Source organism: Hyperolius riggenbachi, chromosome 5 (genome assembly GCF_040937935.1).
Source record: "Hyperolius riggenbachi isolate aHypRig1 chromosome 5, aHypRig1.pri, whole genome shotgun sequence".
NCBI classification, from domain to species: Eukaryota; Metazoa; Chordata; class Amphibia; order Anura; family Hyperoliidae; genus Hyperolius; species Hyperolius riggenbachi.
In genome coordinates, this window is record NC_090650.1 from 47,039,647 (window position 1) to 47,058,687 (window position 19,041).

The 19,041-nt window shown below is 43.6% G+C and overlaps 1 protein-coding gene across 1 annotated transcript in view; it reads right to left on the minus strand.

Moving 5' to 3' along the window:
• DNAJC1 (DnaJ heat shock protein family (Hsp40) member C1) overlaps positions 1–19,041 on the minus strand; it is a 141,347-nt gene that overhangs the window by 45,200 nt on the left and 77,106 nt on the right. The window contains exons 6-8 of the mRNA XM_068235607.1: positions 14,922–15,015; positions 10,763–10,853; positions 3,749–3,915 (exon numbers count right to left, since the gene is read on the minus strand). Coding sequence (XP_068091708.1) covers positions 3,749–3,915; positions 10,763–10,853; positions 14,922–15,015 — 352 coding nt within the window. The remainder of the gene's footprint in view (positions 1–3,748; positions 3,916–10,762; positions 10,854–14,921; positions 15,016–19,041) is intronic.

Sequence of the window (19,041 nt, forward strand, 5' to 3'; positions counted from 1 at the left end):
AAGTGTCTGATTTCAATCAACAAACTGCACAAAATCAATCAAAAGTAAATCAGTTAGATAGGTTACAGAAACAGCTTGCTGAACAATTTCACCAAGTTGATCAAATCAGCCAGAAACCGATGTGTGCATGGCCAGTCCTTTCCCAATGTCTGCCCAGCCTCTAAATGCCACATTTGTAGGGCTGAGGCAATACACGATTGGAAGGACTGCAGTCTGACTACAACAAAGCGTCACGAGCAGCGGAATCCTAACTGTCAGGGTTTTTTTTTAGTCAGTTAAGGTATTAGGTCATTAGAAAGATAACAGTTGTTTGGTAACAGGAAGATGTCGGAGGCAGCAGATGAAATGCACACACGGTAATGTAGAAGGGCAGTCCTGCATGGAGGAAGATGGGGGCAGGAAGCACATTGCTCTGTTTACATCCTGTTCAGTCACACACAGGCAGCTGCAGGAGTTTACTGCAGGTTCTGATGACAGAAAGGCCTAAACACAATCTCACATTTCAGCCGACGGCCTAACGGCAAAACACAGCATCAGATGGTCACTCGTAACACCTATCTGCCAAACAAAAATAAAACAAGCTCTTTATGTACTTCTGCCAAGAGTACTTTCAGGTCTATAGACGTTCTGGAAACAAGCTTGTAATGCCAAGCACTCTTCTATCAGCTATTTTCCACATAGGGATTCATGGAAACTCAGCTGATTTGCTGCACAATCTAAAAATATTTCTAGAAAAATATTTATGTAAAAGTACTGTACTGTATAAAGAAAAAAAAATCAAAAAAAAATCACTATAACAGAATCATTGCTATCCGTTGGCTCACCCTATTTTTATTTTTTTTTGTGTTTGTGGCTTTAGAGTGTAACTGCCAGGCATAAAATCAAATATCAATTCTTTATTTTTATCTGGTAAACAAGTAATAAGGATGCTAACCAGGCAATCCAAAAGTTGTATTACTTTTCTTGATGATAAATGATCATTCCCCAGTTTACCTGACTCTTATTTGGTACACACAAAATTTGGTACACAAAAAGGAAGTTGCAGGGCATGCTGGGTTGTCCTCTTGCTTTTCTACTTCCCCTCAGACTTAAAGAAAACCTGTAATGAGAAAAAGTTCCCCTGGGGGTACTCGCCTCGGGTGGGGGAAGTCTCCGGATCCTATTGAGGCTTCCCCCGGTCCTCCTGTGTCCCACGGCGGCGGCGAAATCCTCCCGGAACGGCGGGGATGTCAACATTTACCTCCCCGGCTCCAGCACAGGAGCAGTATCGGCTCTCCGCTCGGAGATAGGTGGAAATAGCCAATCGCTGTCGGGCTGCTCTACTGCGCACCCTGCGTAGTAGAGTGGATCCGACAGAGATCAGCTATTTTCACCCATCTCCGTGCGGAAAGCCGCAACAGCGCCCCCGCTGGAGCCAGGGAAGGTAAATATATCAAACACATCAAGCCTTGTCTGCTTGTCGAGCCCTGGATGACAGTATGTTTTGTTTAGGCTGAAGTTCCTCTTTAAGTAAACATTTCATTACATTTTTAGCTCATCTTGCAAAGTAATCTTAATTTAACCCATTAGCAGCATCAATAGAGTTATCTCATTTGAGAGGAGTGCATTGTGCTTGGCCTCAGTCCTCAGAACTTGTTGTACTGTACATTCTTGGAATGCTTTGATGTCTCTCTCTCTCTGTACTAGCAGAAAATATAGAAACTGAAGCAGAAGTCCTCTGTTATTGTCTCACACTGCCCCCTAGTGACAAGTGGCCATAAATACACATTACAGCAGTACTAGTTAGAAGCAGGGAAATGTAGATAAAAAAATGTGCTAAAATAAATTGGCCTGGAGCATTTGAAAGCTTCTAAATAACTTGGCTGCTAAAGAGTTAAACCAAGTTACTTTCACTCCATGATTTTACTGCAGTAATAACAAAAATAAAAACTGCAAGGAGTGAGTCAGTCAGTGTACAGAGGATCAAGTAAATCAATGAGGCGTCAGAGAAATAGGACAGTATGGTTATCACATGACTAGCTGCAACCAATAACTTGTTACTAGAAGGAATGTCCTCTCTTCCCGCAATATTTGTTTCTGGACACTTTTGTTTTATAGTCACTGGAATGGATATCTAGACTGATGCGAGTTCTCTCTTGTCTAAACAATTCTCTTTAGATTTCATAACCCAGCCTGATGAAGCCTCAGTATCTGTGTATGTTTAAATTAAGTCAGTGAGAAGAGCTGTGATCACCAGTAGAGAAACAATGGGTAAGAAAAGAAAAATACTGAGGGGGGGGGGGGGGGGGGGGTGTTGCAAACCGTTCGCACACATTAATTATTGATAGGTGTACACCATTGTCAGATGCACAACCATGCATTCACAGCGTATCCTGTGCAGGTATGCTGCTTCTGTCGCATCAGTCACATTACTCTCCATCGAGCACCTGGTGTGATCCACCGCTGATCGTCCTCCATCACTGCCACTGGGAACAAGCAGTGCAATACCAACAGGATTCCTGGAAGCTAAGCATTGGATTGGACCAATAGGGATCCTCCCTCCTCACAGAGGATTCTCATTGGTCCATTGAGTGGTGGACAAATGGCAATCCTCCCTGGGAGGATTGGCCCATTTCAGAGCTATGGGTAGCTCTTGGGTCTCCTACTGGTATTGGGGTACTTACCCCCTGGCAGTGGACCCCGGCAGCACCCATGGAGAAGGTAACAAGACAGAAGATGAGAAGACAAGCAAACGAAGGGACACATGAAAAGTCATAGTGAGAATGCACAACATTTGTTCTCATAGGCTTTCACTGTGGCCACAGACCTCCACAGCTTCTGTGGTGTCCAGAAAAGCCATGTAGGAGCCACATTTGCGTTCCAAATCCGCTGAAGTTTAAATGCACACATTTAAAATGGACAAGTCCAGTCAGCTCCTATAGATAAAGGATCCATTCATTTGTCCATTCTTCTCCACTGTGGAAAACAGACTGTTTTTATGTGTAGTGAGAACCTACAATTAAAGTACCCCGAAGCATTTTATTATAAATATACTTTTAACACAGTTGCATTTGTGGTGCTGTGACAGATGTCACAGCACCATCCTCCTGCGCCCCCCGCTCTGCTCAGCCGTAATCTTCGACCGAGAAAAACGTTGATTATGGGCAGGGAGGAAGTGGAAGTACTTCCTCCTCTCTGCCCTTCCTAAGTTCCGCCCCCTTCACTCGTCGCTTATAGTTCCAGATATACGTTACTTCACACAGCGCTCAGGAGCACTGTGCTTGTGGTAATTGAGGTCAAAACGATAGTGTACTAATATTCAGCTATTATTACGCTATCGTTCTGACCTCAGTTACCACAAGTCCGCACACAGCGCAGGTCTCCTGAGCGCTGTGTGCAGTAATGCATATCTGGAACTATAAGCGACGAGTGGAGGGGCTGGAACTTAGGAAGGGCAGAGAGGAGGAAGTACTGCCACTTCCTTCCCGCCAAGAAGATTACAGCTGAGCAGAGCGGGTAAGGGAGCACAGGGGACACTGGAGGAGGATGGTGCTGTGACATTTGTCACAGCAACACAAATACAACTGTATTTAAAGTATGATTATAATTACTATAATAAACCGGTTCAGGGGTACTTTAAGCTAAACTTCTGGATTGCAGGTTACTAATAATACATAATGACATCAACTTCATTTTGGACACAATCTTCCTAATTTACAAGGTGAAGAAAGAACAGTGAATGGGATTTAGCTTAAAACGATTTGTGTACCTTTTTTCTCTGAGCCCGATGATCCAGCCAATCATCCATCTGTTCCTCTATCTCCTCGATGCTGACGCCCTGGTCATACGTCGGTGCATAAGCCACAAAATTAGATTCGGACGCAGAGTAAACAGGAAATTCAGCTTTCGGCTTCTTCACCTTAGGCTTCTTCTCCTCTGGGAATTTAAAATCAATAAAATAAATGCACGAGTCCTACATGCAGGTCTGTATGCACAAACATCACTGCGAATAGAAGAAGATCTTGGCACAGTGGATTCTTGGTTTGCAAGCATAAGGGCTCATTCACACTATGTGCTGCGCTGTCAGTTTAGACGCAACGCACATAGTGTACGATCCACATGGCAACATGAAAGTCCATAGACTTTCATGTTACCATTCACACTACAGGTGTGCGTTCCCATGCGTTACGATGTAACGCTTCTGGGGACATAAAATCGCACGACGCACACGTTTCCCGACAGGTACGGCTGCCGGCGTCTGCGCTCCAGCGCTCCCCGATGTGCAATCCGTGCGATGGCAACGCAAGCACGAAATCGTGTTTGTGCTTGTGTTGTGTAGTGTGAATGAGCCCTTATTCATTCCCAGAAACATTCTTGTAATTCAAAGCACTCTTATAGCAAAGCTAAAGTCCCCATTAAGGATTAAGGATATGAAGGATGAAAAATATTTAACACAAAGTACTAAGAGAACAGGATCATTGCTATCTGTTGGCTCACCCCAACCTTTTCTTTGTGTGACTTTAAAGTGAACCTCTGGACTAAAAATCTACTCAGCAGCACTGAAAAGACTTGGTGTTCCTTTAACAGTTTCACAGCATCAGAACTGTTTTTCTTACCCAAGCTTCAATTTTAGCTGCACAGGAGAAAACTGCCCGGGCATTTTTCCTCTGATGCTGTGCAAAGCATGATGGGATTTCTGATGATTATGTTCTAGTTCTGCTGTTTTGGTGCAATTTTTTTTATTTTGAATTTGAGATCTGAAGCCTAGCGCACGCAGCTGGGAGGGGTGATCAGGACACAGGACAGTTGGAACTGTTTCTCATACGCCATGTCACCTCCTTTCAACCAAAAAGATGGCTGCCCCCATGAAATCAGAAACATTTGCCTGTTCTTTTAAAATGGTGGGTAAGAGATTATCTATTTTAATTATCATAACTAATGTAACTTAATGACAGTAGGTTTGTTTAGGCTGAAGTTCCACTTCCTGAGACGAGAGCGTCACAGGTACCATACTTACCTGGGGCTTTCTTAAGCCCACCCTTAAAGAGAACCTGTAACAAAAAAACATCCCCTGGGGGTACTCACCTCGTTAGGGGAACCCTCAGTGTCCCAATGAGGCTTCTCCCTCCGCTGTAGCTGCAGGCAATCCAGTGCTGGCTCCCCCGAAGTCTCCTGAAAATCAAGCCTGACAAGGCTTGCTATATTTACCTTCCCTGGCTCCAGCGGGGGTGCTGATGAGGCACTCAGCATGGAGATAGGTGGAAATAGCCGATCTCTGTTGGGTCTGCTGTACTACGCATGTGTAGGAGACTTGCGCCTGCGCAGTAGAGAGGCCCAACAGCGATCAGCTATTTCTGCCCATCTCCGAGCGGAGAGTCGATACAGCGCCTGCACTAGAGCCGGGAAGCTTCGTAGCAAATGCACGGCCCGGCGCACTACCTTGTCTGCGATTGCGTAGTACTACTGCTCAGGCACAGAACGCTCCCAGGGACACAAGCATGCTGGGCTGGGCATGCGTGATGAAGCGTGGCTCAGCTAGGCTTTCCGGCTGAATTGCAAGTGACAGGAGCCATCCGGACAGAGTGAGGGAGACGAGCGGCCTCAAGGGGGCTTAAAGAGAAACCGTAACCAAGAATTGAACTTCATCCCAATCAGTAGCTGATACCCAGTTTTACATGATAAATCTATTCCTTTTCACAAACAGATCAGGGGGCTCTTTATAGCTGATATTGTGGTGAAACCCCTCCCACGGGAAACTGCCAGGACCATGGTCCTGGCAGTTTCCTGTCTGTGAACCTCGTTGCATTGTGGAAAATAGCTGTTTACAGCTGTTTCCAACTGCCAAAAAAGCGATCAGCAGCTACTTCCAGTGACATCACCTGCCAGTAGTAAAAATGTCACCATGTGATAAATGTCAGACTGTAAATCAGGGAGAGGAAAGCTTTTACAATGGGCAAACACTGACTAAATCATTTATATATAATTATTGTAAAAACAAAGCACTTTGTATTACATTATTTTCACTGGAGTTCCTCTTTAACCTCCCTGGTTGTAAGCCCGACCTAGGGTTGGTTTAGCCGCCGCAGGGGATCACATGGCCCCGGGAGGATTTTTGGCTATAAAATGTTATTTATATCCTTCAGCTAGCACTTCGCTAGCTAGGTATGCCCCCCAAGTGCCTCCGGTCCCCTCTGATTGCCGCCGGTATACGTACCCCCCAGGGATCCCGCGACGGCGCAGCCTCCCAATCAGCTCCCGGCTTCGCTATGGGGAGGATCGAAACTGCGCATGACGTCGATGACATCATGTCCGATCGTCGCCATAGTGACGACTGAAGATGCATGGAAAAGCTGCGGCTCTCGCGGGATTGTGGACAGGTAAATATTACCGGACCGGAGGCACTTGGGGGGGCATACTTAGCTAGCGAAGTGCTAGCTGAAGGATATTAACATTTTGAAGCCAAAAATCCTACCTCGGACGCAGACATTAAAAATGCGTACCGCCAGGAAGGTTAAGGAAGCTTCTCGTCTCAGGTTCCCTTTAACAAGGAACTTATCCAATAATAGTAGTTTCTTCCTCCTTTTGAGGATTTAACAGAAATGTGACATTATGCAGTCCCTACACTCAGATTACATACAATTAAGTACAATCCTGCAGTGTCAACTGACCTTTTATAGGCCAATGTGACCAGGGTCTAAGGCCTCTTTCATATGTCAACCAAAACGCACAGTTCAGCCTCCAAGGTGTTGGCCACAATTGCCTTCCTGCAGCGTTTATAACGCCACACGTGTCCCCCCCTTCCCAAAAACTCAGATGTGACTCCATGGGGGGGGGGGTTCTTTTTCTACTCATCAGACTATTCAAAAGCCAGCAACGGACAGTTCAGTACGAGAGCACTACACAACATTCTGAGTGTTTGTATTTCGCAGATTGTCATATAATGCAAGTGTGAGGCGTCCCCTCGCAGCTAGCTGCTGTGACAATGGGAAGGGAGGGAGGGGACCGACCGTTGCCCAAGTCACAGTAATCCATTGACTCTTTCACCAGAGTCAGCGCTGAGTAACTGCTGATGGTAGACCGTTAATTCCCTGGTGTCTGGCATCCAGCCAAAGATTCAGCCTCGGAACCCTGCTAAGGGCGGAGCTACAGATCAATAACGCCGCAGTCACCGAATATAAGCTCGTTCTGTTTTCATAATGTTTGGGTGTTCTTATTTATCCCAAATATAACAAAAGCGTCCTCTTTAATTTGTTTACAAAAGGAGGGGGGAAAAAAATTAAACGCTTTACAGCTTAAGCAAAGTGCGAAGGCGCTGGCGACTCGCTCTCCGCTATTCTCTGCAGCTGTTAGGCTTTTGCCAGCTGCTGAATAAATTATCCCGTCCTCTGAGAGGTGTCACTAATTACAAAACAAAAGATAATTTAAATATTCGCCCTGATGACAAAACGCAGAAGTTTTGCACTCAGATGCGCAAACGGCCTTTTTTCAGAAAAATCACTGCAAAGAATGGCCAGACGCTAAGCGCCATCATCAAGGGGGATTATTTCCTAACGGCATGATGGTGACGTGAACTCTGATTGGCTGCTGTGCGATATACCACTTTACACATCACCTCTTTTTTTTTCTTTTTTTTTTCACCCTGCCAAACGGAATAAAAGTCGGGCGCCCGTTAATTACCAGCTGATTAAAGTGGGCCCAAACTTCTCCATCAGCGGCAAAAATGCACCGGCTGCATTGTCCCCATTTACCATTCAGCTTTGCTTCTTTGTTACAACAAAAAATAAACTTGTGGTGCAGCTCTTAAAGTGGCCACACACCAAACATTTTTTAAAAATATCTTTTCAAGTCACAAATTGCAATCATTTTTTTCTGACTGATTGTAACATTTTAAACATCTAACCAATGTAACACACACACACACACACACACACTTTTTCCCCAATTATAAAAAAAATTATTGAAAACTTAATGTCTTGATGTACAGACCCATGCATGCATCTTTTTTTAATCTACCATACACCATTCAATTTTCACAAAAATTGATCAGAAAAATCCAACACTCCCGATCTTTTATCGAATAAAAAAACGGGACATTTGAAAAAACTGGATTTTTCTGTACAACCAATCGTATTGATCGAATTGGGAGTAAAATTGGATCCAGCGCTGCGTAATATGTTGGCGCTTTATAAATACAATAAATAAATCTTTTAATTGTATGGTATGTGGCCACCTTTAGGCTCAACATGCACCATACACTCTTGGTAGAACAGACTTACCAAATCTATGTAGTACAAGAGCCAATAGATTAAAAGAGCCTTTCAAAACAATCCTTTCAAAGTATTCTTATACTACATGAGGTAGGATTGAACAACCGAGATTGTATGGTGTGCAGAGAGTCTAACGGTGGCCATGTACAATAAGATAAACTAATTTTACAGTAATTTGATAAAAACAACCAGTTGAACAGAGGAATTGAAAGCTTTTTTTGTCATTTGTTCGAGAAATGTGATTGAATTTCCCATTTTTATACGATAATAAGATCGGGAGTGGTGGATTTTTCAGATCAATTTATATGAAAAGTGATTGGTGTGTGGTAGATTGTCAATTACTTGATGTACAGACCCAAGCAATTTTTTCTCAGTTTTCAGTCTTTTTTTCATAAATGGGGAAAAACTGAATGTGTGTGTGTGGTACATTGGTCACATTTTTGAAACACTACAATCAGACCGAAAAATCGATTACAATTCTTGAATTGAAAAGATAATTTTAAAAAATTGTCTAGTGTGTGGCTACCTTTAAGGTGACCACACAATATACATTTTTTTTTTTTAATTTCTTCTCAGGAAATTCAATCAGGTTTTTTCGCATGAATGAAAAAAAATGTTCGGAACAACCAATAGTTTTTATTGAATTTCTGTAAAATTGGATGATTTGGTTGTTTTGTGTGTAGCCACATTTAGACTGCAAGCTTTCTGATCTTTTTTTTTTCTTTCTTTTTTTACAAGCCAGTGCCAGCTAGGTTTGTATTGTGTTTATTACATCCCAAACCTACAAGTCCAAATACATTTGAGATGATTGAGAATTATGCTCATTATGAAAATCTATTGTAAAATGGATTAATGAAATCTTGCACTTTTTATTGTCCTTTTTTTAAGCTGCATAGGTTTGCAGTAACATTTGCATGATTCTGCATCAACTCAGAATTATTTCCAAATTTCAAGTGAAGAAGAAAGTTATGCCCGTAACAGGAATAGAGGGACAAAAAATGTCTACAGGATGTCCGCCGCAGACAGAAGTAGCTTTGTACTAAAATGCCTTTAGACGTCCGTGTCGTAAGGAGTACGGATGTGTATGGAACACCTATAGATGGCAGCGTCAATATAAAGGCCCATACACACTACGCAATTTTTCCAGCGAGCGATCATTCCTGCCATCTCCCAATGTGGGTACAGGCATTCGATTACACAGACATTTTGTAATGTCCACCGAAGATAACATCACAGGGGATCGCATCTTTAAAAAGTGTACCAGAGACCAATGTAATAAATTTGATACATACCTGGGGCTTCCTCCAGCCCCATCCACACTGCCATCCTCAGCCTTCTCCCTCTTCTTCACAGAGTCCCATTCGTTCTGCCAGTCGCAGCCAGTCTGAGCCAGCGCAGGGCACTCTTCTCCGTCTTCCGCTGGCAGAAAATAGTATTGTCCGCCGGAGGGAGACGGTGAGAGTGCACTGCACTTGCGTCAGACTGGCCGCGACTGCCGAACTAACAGGACTCGGTGAAGAGGGAGAAGACTGAGGATGGCGGCGTGGGAGCGATCTGTGCAGATGGGGCTGGAGGAAGCCCCAGGTATGTATAAATCTTTTAATTACATTTATCTCTGGTTTCCTTTAAGATCCCCATAGACTCTGCGCAAAGCATCACGATCGCTTGCCTTCCCATTCACACCCGCCCTGTGCCGTTGCATTTACCCGCCCACAGGGTGATCGATCGGGGAGCGCTTGTCATCAAGGGATGTCGCTGGGATCCAACTTCCCGGGTCGCCAGGTGAGTATTTAAGCTTAAGGGTTAAATTAAAAAAAATAAAAAAAATATGTAAAAGCCTCTAAAGGGAGTGTAAGAGTGCTTTGTAAAAAGTAAACATTTTTTCAGTCACTATATTTTGTATTCATCAGAACATTTATAGTAAGTACAGAGATGCTTATGGTCCTTCTACACTGCATTGTGCAATGAAGTGCGACCACAGTGAGACATACAGCACAATTAAAGTATGCTTTCACTGCAACTGGAAAACGCATGTTATCCGGTAAATGCACAGCATGCTGTGCGTTACTCCGACAGGACCTGCCGCTCCGCACCCTATGTGAACGTACCATAGAAATATCATTGCATCACACTAATATTGTTCGTTGTGAGTCAGTGTGAAAAGACCTGAAGGGGGAAACATAAGGGAGATACCAGGAGCAAAAATGCAGCTACATTGGGCGCAAGGGCAACAGTCACAATGCAGCAGTTGATGCAACTCAACAGCTGCCACTATTACAGAAAAAAAGAATGTGTAAACATTCAAAATAAACAAATCCCAACACAATGCACTTCGATTAAGTAGCATGGCCTTGTCAACCTCCATGTAGATCCCACAGGACAATTACCTTGCCAGTCCTCACTAACAAATACTTCCATGTGAAATCAGCATCCCCACAACACAGAAAGTATCCCTGCGGAGGAATATAGCACAGAAAGGGGAGAGGGTGATCCAGCTAAAGGGGCACTCTACGTACTGAATTGAGATTCCAGTTCTGCCTTGGCTTCAGCTTCCTCCTTTTCTTTCATCTTCTTCTCGTGGTACTCCGCATAAAACTGCTTAGCGTCCTGTTCAAGCAAAAGCACAAAAGAATTGAATAAAAAAATAACAGAAAAAATAGCTATACAAAAAACCCTAACACTTTTCTTTGACAGTAATTATTATACAGCTGAAAAATTAGATCCTGAAGCAGCCCCGCTTTGCAGACAGTAGCCAACAGCGCTGCAGAAAATGCCAGTCCAGAATCTCTCTCAAGGTGCCCATTAATGGTACAACTTTTCCTTCAGATTCAACGCAATCTGAACGATTGAAATTAATCGGAAAGGAAATTATTGATTGTTTCCATTAATGGAATAATTTAACCATTTGAGGACCGTGGGCTTACATCCCCCTAGTGACCAGGCCATTTTTTCCTAAATAGGCCACTGCAGCTTTAAGGCCTCGCTGCAGGGCCGTACAACTCAGCACACAAGTGATCCCCCCCCCCTTCCTGCTCACCAACACAGCTTTCTGTTGGTGGGCGAGGATCGCTCCCAGGATGTTTTTTTTTTTTTTGCAAATATTTATTGTATATTATTTTTAATAAATAAACCTATTTCATTCTAATTTTAATAACCCCCTCTCCCGCCGCCAGCTTATGACAGCGGATCGCTACATGTCTTCCCCAGGGGGACAGCCATGTCACACGGCTGTCCCCAGTACAGTGCTGCCGTAGATCGCAGCGCTGTAGTGTTATTAGACGGCGGTTTCACCATCTAACAGTCTCGTAGGAGCAGAGCTCCGTCATTCAAGCGGAGATGCACGCGCATCGGCACGTGTGATCTCCTGCAAAACCCCGCCCCAGGACTTGACGCCGATAGTCGTTAGGTGGTCCTGGGGCTGTCGCCGCGATCACGTCCATCGGCATGACGCAGTCATTGGGGGGGGGGGGGGGGTTAAGAAGGTTTTACATTCTGATTCAATTATAAAATACAAGTTTCGGATTGATACTTGTTCCTTTTCCAACTGACCAAAGAATAGTTTCACAACGATTTGCACCACACACGGCGCAGTTTTGTATTCAATTGATCCTAAAAAAAACAGCATCAAAAGATCTAATCTGAAGGAAAAATTGTACCGTTAATCTTAAAGTCATTTTGTCATGCCCAACTAAGCAAGTTCAGCTTCTTTAACACCACATTTGTTAAACAAACTATTTCACACTTTTTCAAATATAAAGGGGTTAATGTTTTCTAGCATAGTAGCTAATAATTATAAAGAAAAATACACAGACAGATGAGGAAGAAGAAATCAATAGCTGGACAACGTTGTACCACAAACTATTTATCCCTAGCATATGTGAATTTCCCAACAAGAACGCCCCTTGATCCAGAGATAAGGGGACCTCAGTGTCAGAACTTTTCCCAACAAGGATTCCCATTTGTCAGTTGGTCTGGACCAATCAGAATCCTTAGTTGGAAAATCAAATAGGTTTACCTCAACACTGGGTGGCAACAACACCGCAAGGAGAGATAAGCTGCAAGAACATTAGAAGTAGCACCGTAAGCCTCAATATTTATATACAATATTTTTTATACATTAGGACATGTGTAGGAAAGAGGGGCAGACAAAGGTACCCTCCACACCCCCCCCCCCCTTTCCCAATTATTAAATCCATATGGTTTGGTTACATTAGTAGGGACTGGGACCAAATAGTTACTGGCCATTTTCACGCTGCACCAAACTTGCTGTCGCAGTTGGTGGAGAACCTGTTGACCCTGCAACGAGTGGTAGGTGTGGGCTCTCCCGGGGTGCAAAGTCAAAGTAGTCATTGGTCTTCACCAGAGCATCCTACAATGGTCAAAATGTTACAGACTACTTTGCAATGTAGCTATACAAAATGAGCCATTAATTACTGTATTTTTTTGACTATAAGACTCCCTTTTCTGCCACAAAAGTGGTGAAAAAAAGTCACTGCATCAAATGTAGGGAGTTAATGACTTGTGAACGCTGCCAATACAAACCTCCAACCCGCCGCAATGTCGTGTACTCCCTGTACTGTGCCCATGCAGAGGAGGACACGGGTACACAAAGGGGCATAGAGGAGCACACAAGGAGGACAGAGGAGCACACAAGGAGGACAGAGGAGCACACAAGGAGGACAGAGGAGCACACAAGGAGGACAGAGGAGCACACAAGGAGGACAGAGGAGCACACAAGGAGGACAGAGGAGCACACAAGGAGGACAGAGGAGCACACAAGGAGGACAGAGGAGCACACAAGGACGACAGAGGAGCACACAAGGAGGACAGAGGAGCACACAAGGACGACAGAGGAGCACACAAGGACGACAGAGGAGCACACAAGGACGACAGAGGAGCACACAAGGACGACAGAGGAGCACACAAGGACGACAGAGGAGCACACAAGGACGACAGAGGAGCACACAAGGACGACAGAGGAGCACACAAGGACGACAGAGGAGCACACAAGGAGGACAGAGGAGCACACAAGGAGGACAGAGGAGCACACAAGGAGGACAGAGGAGCACACAAGGAGGACAGAGGAGCACACAAGGAGGACAGAGGAGCACACAAGGAGGACAGAGGAGCACACAAGGAGGACAGAGGAGCACACAAGGAGGACAGAGGAGCACACAAGGAGGACAGAGGAGCACACAAGGAGGACAGAGGAGCACACAAGGAGGACAGAGGAGCACACAAGGAGACACAAGAGGTACAAGGAGGGATGAAGTACAAAGAAGGCATAATCCACAAGATGCTCCTCCCCCATGGATGCACCAGGTTTAGTATATATTTTTCCCATGGTTCTGTCCTCTAAACCTAGGTGCGGCTTATGGTCAGGAGTATCTTCTATAGTTCGAAAAATACAGTACTTTTCTCTTATGTTGCTGTCACTTACACTAGTTAGTAGAAATCTGACGGAACGGACAGGTTTTTGACTAGGCCAGCTCTTCATGGGGGATTCTCATTTATTCTATACAAAAGCACTCTCTGAAAAGGATCTATACAAAGATGCCAGCTGCCTTTCCTGCCTGTTTGCACACTATTCTGGCAGTTGGACTGAGCAACTGCCATTCACTAAGTGCTTGTGAAAATAAAGAAAACCCTGAGAATCCCCCGTGAGGAGATTGGCTAGTGCAAAACCTGTCAGTTCTGTCAGATTTCTACTCCCTACTGTAAGTGACAGCAACATGGGAGAAAAGTAATGTATGGCACATTTTACTCTGGGAGAAATGTACTTATTTATGTGGTTTTCATGTATTTTAAATATGTTTGATATAGTGATCCTTTAAAGTATATACAAAGGTCTTCAAAGCTATCAGAGATTCTATTGCCCAGCAGTGACTTTTCTACATGCACTGACCACTCAATTCCTATCAAGTTTATTGCCTTATTTATTTCAAAATAAATAAAAATGACAAATGCCTAAAAAAAAATGTAATTCAAGAATGTGGATGAACTAATGTGGTATAGTGTTTGTTGGTGCATATACACATTAATAAAGCTTTAAAGAGACACTGAAGCGAGAAAAAAAAATTATGATATAATGAATTGGTTGTGTAGTACAGATAATTACTAGAACATTCGTAGCAAAGAAAATATATTTTTATTTTCAGTTACCGGTATATAGTGTTTTTTATAACAATGCATCATTCTCTAATATTTGCAGTTTACACACTACTCAGCATTCGAAATGATTTTACAGAGCAGGCCAGCAAACTTTTGAACTGTCCTCTGGGGAGAAAAAAAAATACAATGACTGACAGTTGAGATAACAAGCTTCAGAAGACAAAGCTCTCTGCGACTTTGAAAGTAGTAGAGCTCAATGGCTCTTTTGCATAGATAAAAACTGGAGCTTCTTAGCTCTTCCTGTACTGGAAACAATATTAGGCTTATGTCTCTGCTCCTAATGTTTTATTTCTTAGCTGTACTACACATACAGATCATTATATTAGAAGGTTTTCTTTTCGCTTCAGTGTCTCTTACAAAAAAAAAAAAAAATGAATGAGGTTGCTCAGCAGTAGTATATGGCCAGCTTCAGGCAACAAGGAAACAGCAAATCACATTAAATGGATCCTAGAGTTAAAAGCAACCATTTGCCAGTAAATCATATATAGTACTTCCAGTATTTACCTGAAAAAGCTGCGGTAGTGATCTGACCGTGAGATAAAACGAGATTCCCAGCTTAAAAGGAAGTAAATCGTGCCACTGAGGCTTCTCAAGGACCCTGTAATAGAAGTGGAACATCAAAGAATGCAGAGCAAATCCGATAGCAGCAAACATGCACCTTCCAATACTAGGTGAGAACATGCCAGAAGGCCACAGGGGACCAATGCTTTATTTTTACATTACTTAGCCCTGGTGGGAAAACCTCACAAGATGTGAAGTAATATGGATAGGTTACTTCAGGGCTACTGTATACAGATTGCTGAGCCCGCAGCAGCCAGAGGTCAGTTTTAAGTGGGTTCCTGTTTATACAACCGTCTGTGGTCATCCCATGCATGCTTTCCTCTCAGGGTAGGAACACACTAGGCAAAAACGGTAGCGTTAACGCGTATAATGTAAATCAATGGCCCGCATGAAAAAACGCATTTGTTTGCATTCTGCAATGTGCCTTTTTTGAAACGCAGGACTTGCTGCATATTTTTCCAAAACACACATATGTCTATGGTGACGCAGAGGTATAGAGTTTTTAATGCACAAAAAAAAAAAAGTTTAATCACGTATTTCCGCTTCTTGTTGACTTCCTAGTGATGAGGACTTTGAAAATGCGTTTTTATACTCACCACATTACAAAAATTTTTGCGTAACATGCGTATCAGAATTGCATACAAAAACACAAGTGCTAAATGCAAACGCAGTAACATGCAAGAAAACCGCATGTGCAAAATGCAAATGCGCTTCATTATGACAAAAAACGCACAAACGCATATGCAGCAATATGCAACCTTTCACGCGCCACCTAGTGCGTTCCCAGCCTCAGGGTTGCTGGAGGATCTTTACAGTGAGCCACTCACCATTTGTAACACTTCAATAGCATGTTAAAAATGCATACTACCAATGTGGCTCATTCAAAAAATCCATTCTACCTCTTTTTAACATTTAAATGTTTGTTAGAGGCTTTTATTACTCTACTTCTGCGGCCTGCCTTGCTCAGAACGAGCAGGCAGATAAGGATGGCTGTAATTAGAAGTAGCAATGAGCAAACAAAAGCTTTCATCAGCAGGGGGGGGGTTGTGGAGATATGACACTGTACTTCAAACAGTTTAGAGAGTCACACTTGATTACAGTCACCATTTCCTCTGGATAAATAAGGACAGAGGGAAGGGGAGAAGTGAAAATGGCAGCTATTAGATACCAAGACAAACTGCATGAAAAAAAGCTGCCTGGCTCCCTTTAAACCCCCCCCCCCCCCCCCCCCATCCAGATCAAACTGAATTTGTTAGGAGCCCATACTCTCTATCCACAGTTGCCTATGAACTAACTCATGCAGGAGTCACAAAGCCTACTTTTTTTCTTTTTGTATGGAGGGCTGGAGCTAGAGGCCTGCGCAGCCCTGCTACCCGCACACCGACCCACAGCTCGCTTTCTGGTGAATCTTGTACCCACAGACCCGCTACCCGCACCCTGATTACAAGCAAAATGGGTACCCGAGCCGCATTTCAGGTAACCTGTGGGTATCGGACCTGATGCAGGCCTCTAGCTGGGGCTGTTTCCCTAATTTTATTTCCACTCAAAGCTTGAGGGGTGGGGAAGAGGAGGGAATGGGAGGGGAATAGGAAGGAACATCACAGCAAGCCTGACTCTTTCAGTCTGAAAATTTTACCTTGGACAAAAGTCAGATTTTTTTTTTTAAAAAAGGCATTATGGGGACCAAGGGAAATGAGGCCTTCTGGGAAAACGAGGAGAGTAATGACAATGCACAAAGATATGTGGATCCAACATGAACATTCCTCTGCGCTCGTCTAAAGCCTCATCCTCACCCGGAGATACTTGCGGCAATGTTACCAGACGTCGGGCAACATCATTTAACATAGCATCGTGTGTTAAGTAACGGACACGGCGGCTCGGATCTTTTAGATCCCCGACGACTACGCAAAATACCGAGATTGCTTACTTCCCATTCGCGCCCGTCATATAGTTGCAAGCAGGAAGAGGCGTCACCTAACGACCGTCATCAAGGGGACGTCGCTGGACTCGTCGGGTAGTGAGAATGTAGCTTTGCCTTGGGTCAGACATCCTTTAAACAGGATACAACATACAGACCATGTTAAGGAGCATCTGCTCTTTCAGGGTCATCAGGAACTATACAGAAGTTTGGCCCGCTTGCTGTCACTTTTGCAATCAGCGGCGAACATACAAAAAAAATATCCCTTCTCAGCTCAAGTGGGAACAGTGTCTAAAACTGGACAACAATTTTATGTCTGGGACATTTATACAAGGTGATCAAACTCTTCCTACTCTGCTTGTCTAACAAATAGTCTGCCTTTCTTCATTACGGAAGCTCTTCAACTTAGCTTAGTAGTCCAGAAGCAACTTCAATAGTTATCTCTTTTGAAGTCAAAAGCAATGCATTTATCTCAGTTGGCACAACTCTATGTGCTGTAAACTCTTGGAATGCTTTGCTCCCTCTCTACTGAGCAGAAAATATAGAAACTGAAAGCAGAAGCCCTCTGTTATTGGCTCACACTGCCCCCTAGTGACATGTGGGCATAAATACACATGACAGCAGTACTAATTAGAAGCAAGGATTTATAACAAAGGAAAAAAAATGTGCTAAAAAAATTGGCATGGAGCACTTGCAAGTCTCTAAATAAATTGGCTGCTAAACGGTTAATATGTGTAGAATGGACTTTCGAAGCTCTGGAGCAACCAATGTCCACACAGGCCAACTATTGGTGTTACTCTCCACCCCAGCATAATATACCATTCATTTTAATAATCCCCCACGGCAATAGAAGATCCCATTGTAAAGCACCATGTCCTTTCTATGTCCTGGCTAATGTTGTGAGTGTGACTCAGATACTTTCTCCTTCCAAGCCGAAAGGAAAACCCAAAAAGTAAAAAAAAGCCCCCCCCCCCCCCCCAAAAAAAAAAAAATCATCTTGTGTAAAAGTTTAGTAATGAAATCCCCAGCACCAAGGTCACCCAAAGCCAGTACCGAAATCCCTACACTGATTACACCATCACTGCATAATTGAGGTGCCTACCGCTTCATAAAGGAAGGTGGTCTTTGGCACCAGGTGTCTTCAAAGTTCTATTCAAATGAATGGAGAACAAGTAGTCAGGCACAGATATGCAACAACGTTTTTCTCCCATAGGAGCATCAGTTAATCTCAGACCAGTTAATTGTCGGAAGTGGACTGCTACAGAGGAAAATCTACAGGTCCATAAATGGCAGACTCAACAGGTAGACTTTATATCGGGATTTAAACATCTCCAGGGATGGAGCAGCCTAGGCTGAGTGTGGTAGGGAGTTCCAAAGGGTAGGAGCAGCATGACATAAGGGCCTGGCTCCAATGGTTTTGAGGTTGACTCTGGGTGTGACTAGATATATTCAATTCCAAAATAAAACGACGCCAGATCTAACTTCTTCACGTCTCTTCACCCCTATAGTTTCAGGAAATCAGTTTTGTGAATCGGAGTTCAAAACTAAAGTTCACATATAAGGTGTGATCTCACTAATGCTTTTGTGTATTAGTAAAATTGTATCACCATCTCTAATGTAGTAGTAGTCTGCATACTTGTGCAGGTAGTCAATTCAGGTGCAGCGGCTGTTTGGAAGCGCTGCCATCTCCTTCTGCTGTACAAAACTTAAGTACACTTCAGGCTAGCTGCCTCCATGGGCGTCAGCTGGCATTAATATTTTAGAATTTAGATTAGTGTTAGCACATAATTTGCATTTGATTTGTATTCAAGGTGTGTATTTAGCCTCAAGGGGCTGGGCATTCACTTCACTTGCAGCCTGTGAGCGCTGCCCATTGCTTGCTGTCTTTTGAACAAATGTGTATACCATTTATGGCTAGCTGCACCAGGTAAGGATTATTTTTTTTATTTTAGACTATGTAGGGTTCACTGTTGGATATGCTTCACTGTTGAATATGCTTCACTGTTACATTAGTTTGAGGTTTTAACCCTTTGAATGGATAATGTTCACTGTTTGAACATGCTTCACTGTTAGACTAGTGGTTAGGTTCTCTCCCGTGGGGGTCCGTCGCCGCCGTGGGAAAGTCTAGTAGGGATAATTTGTGCA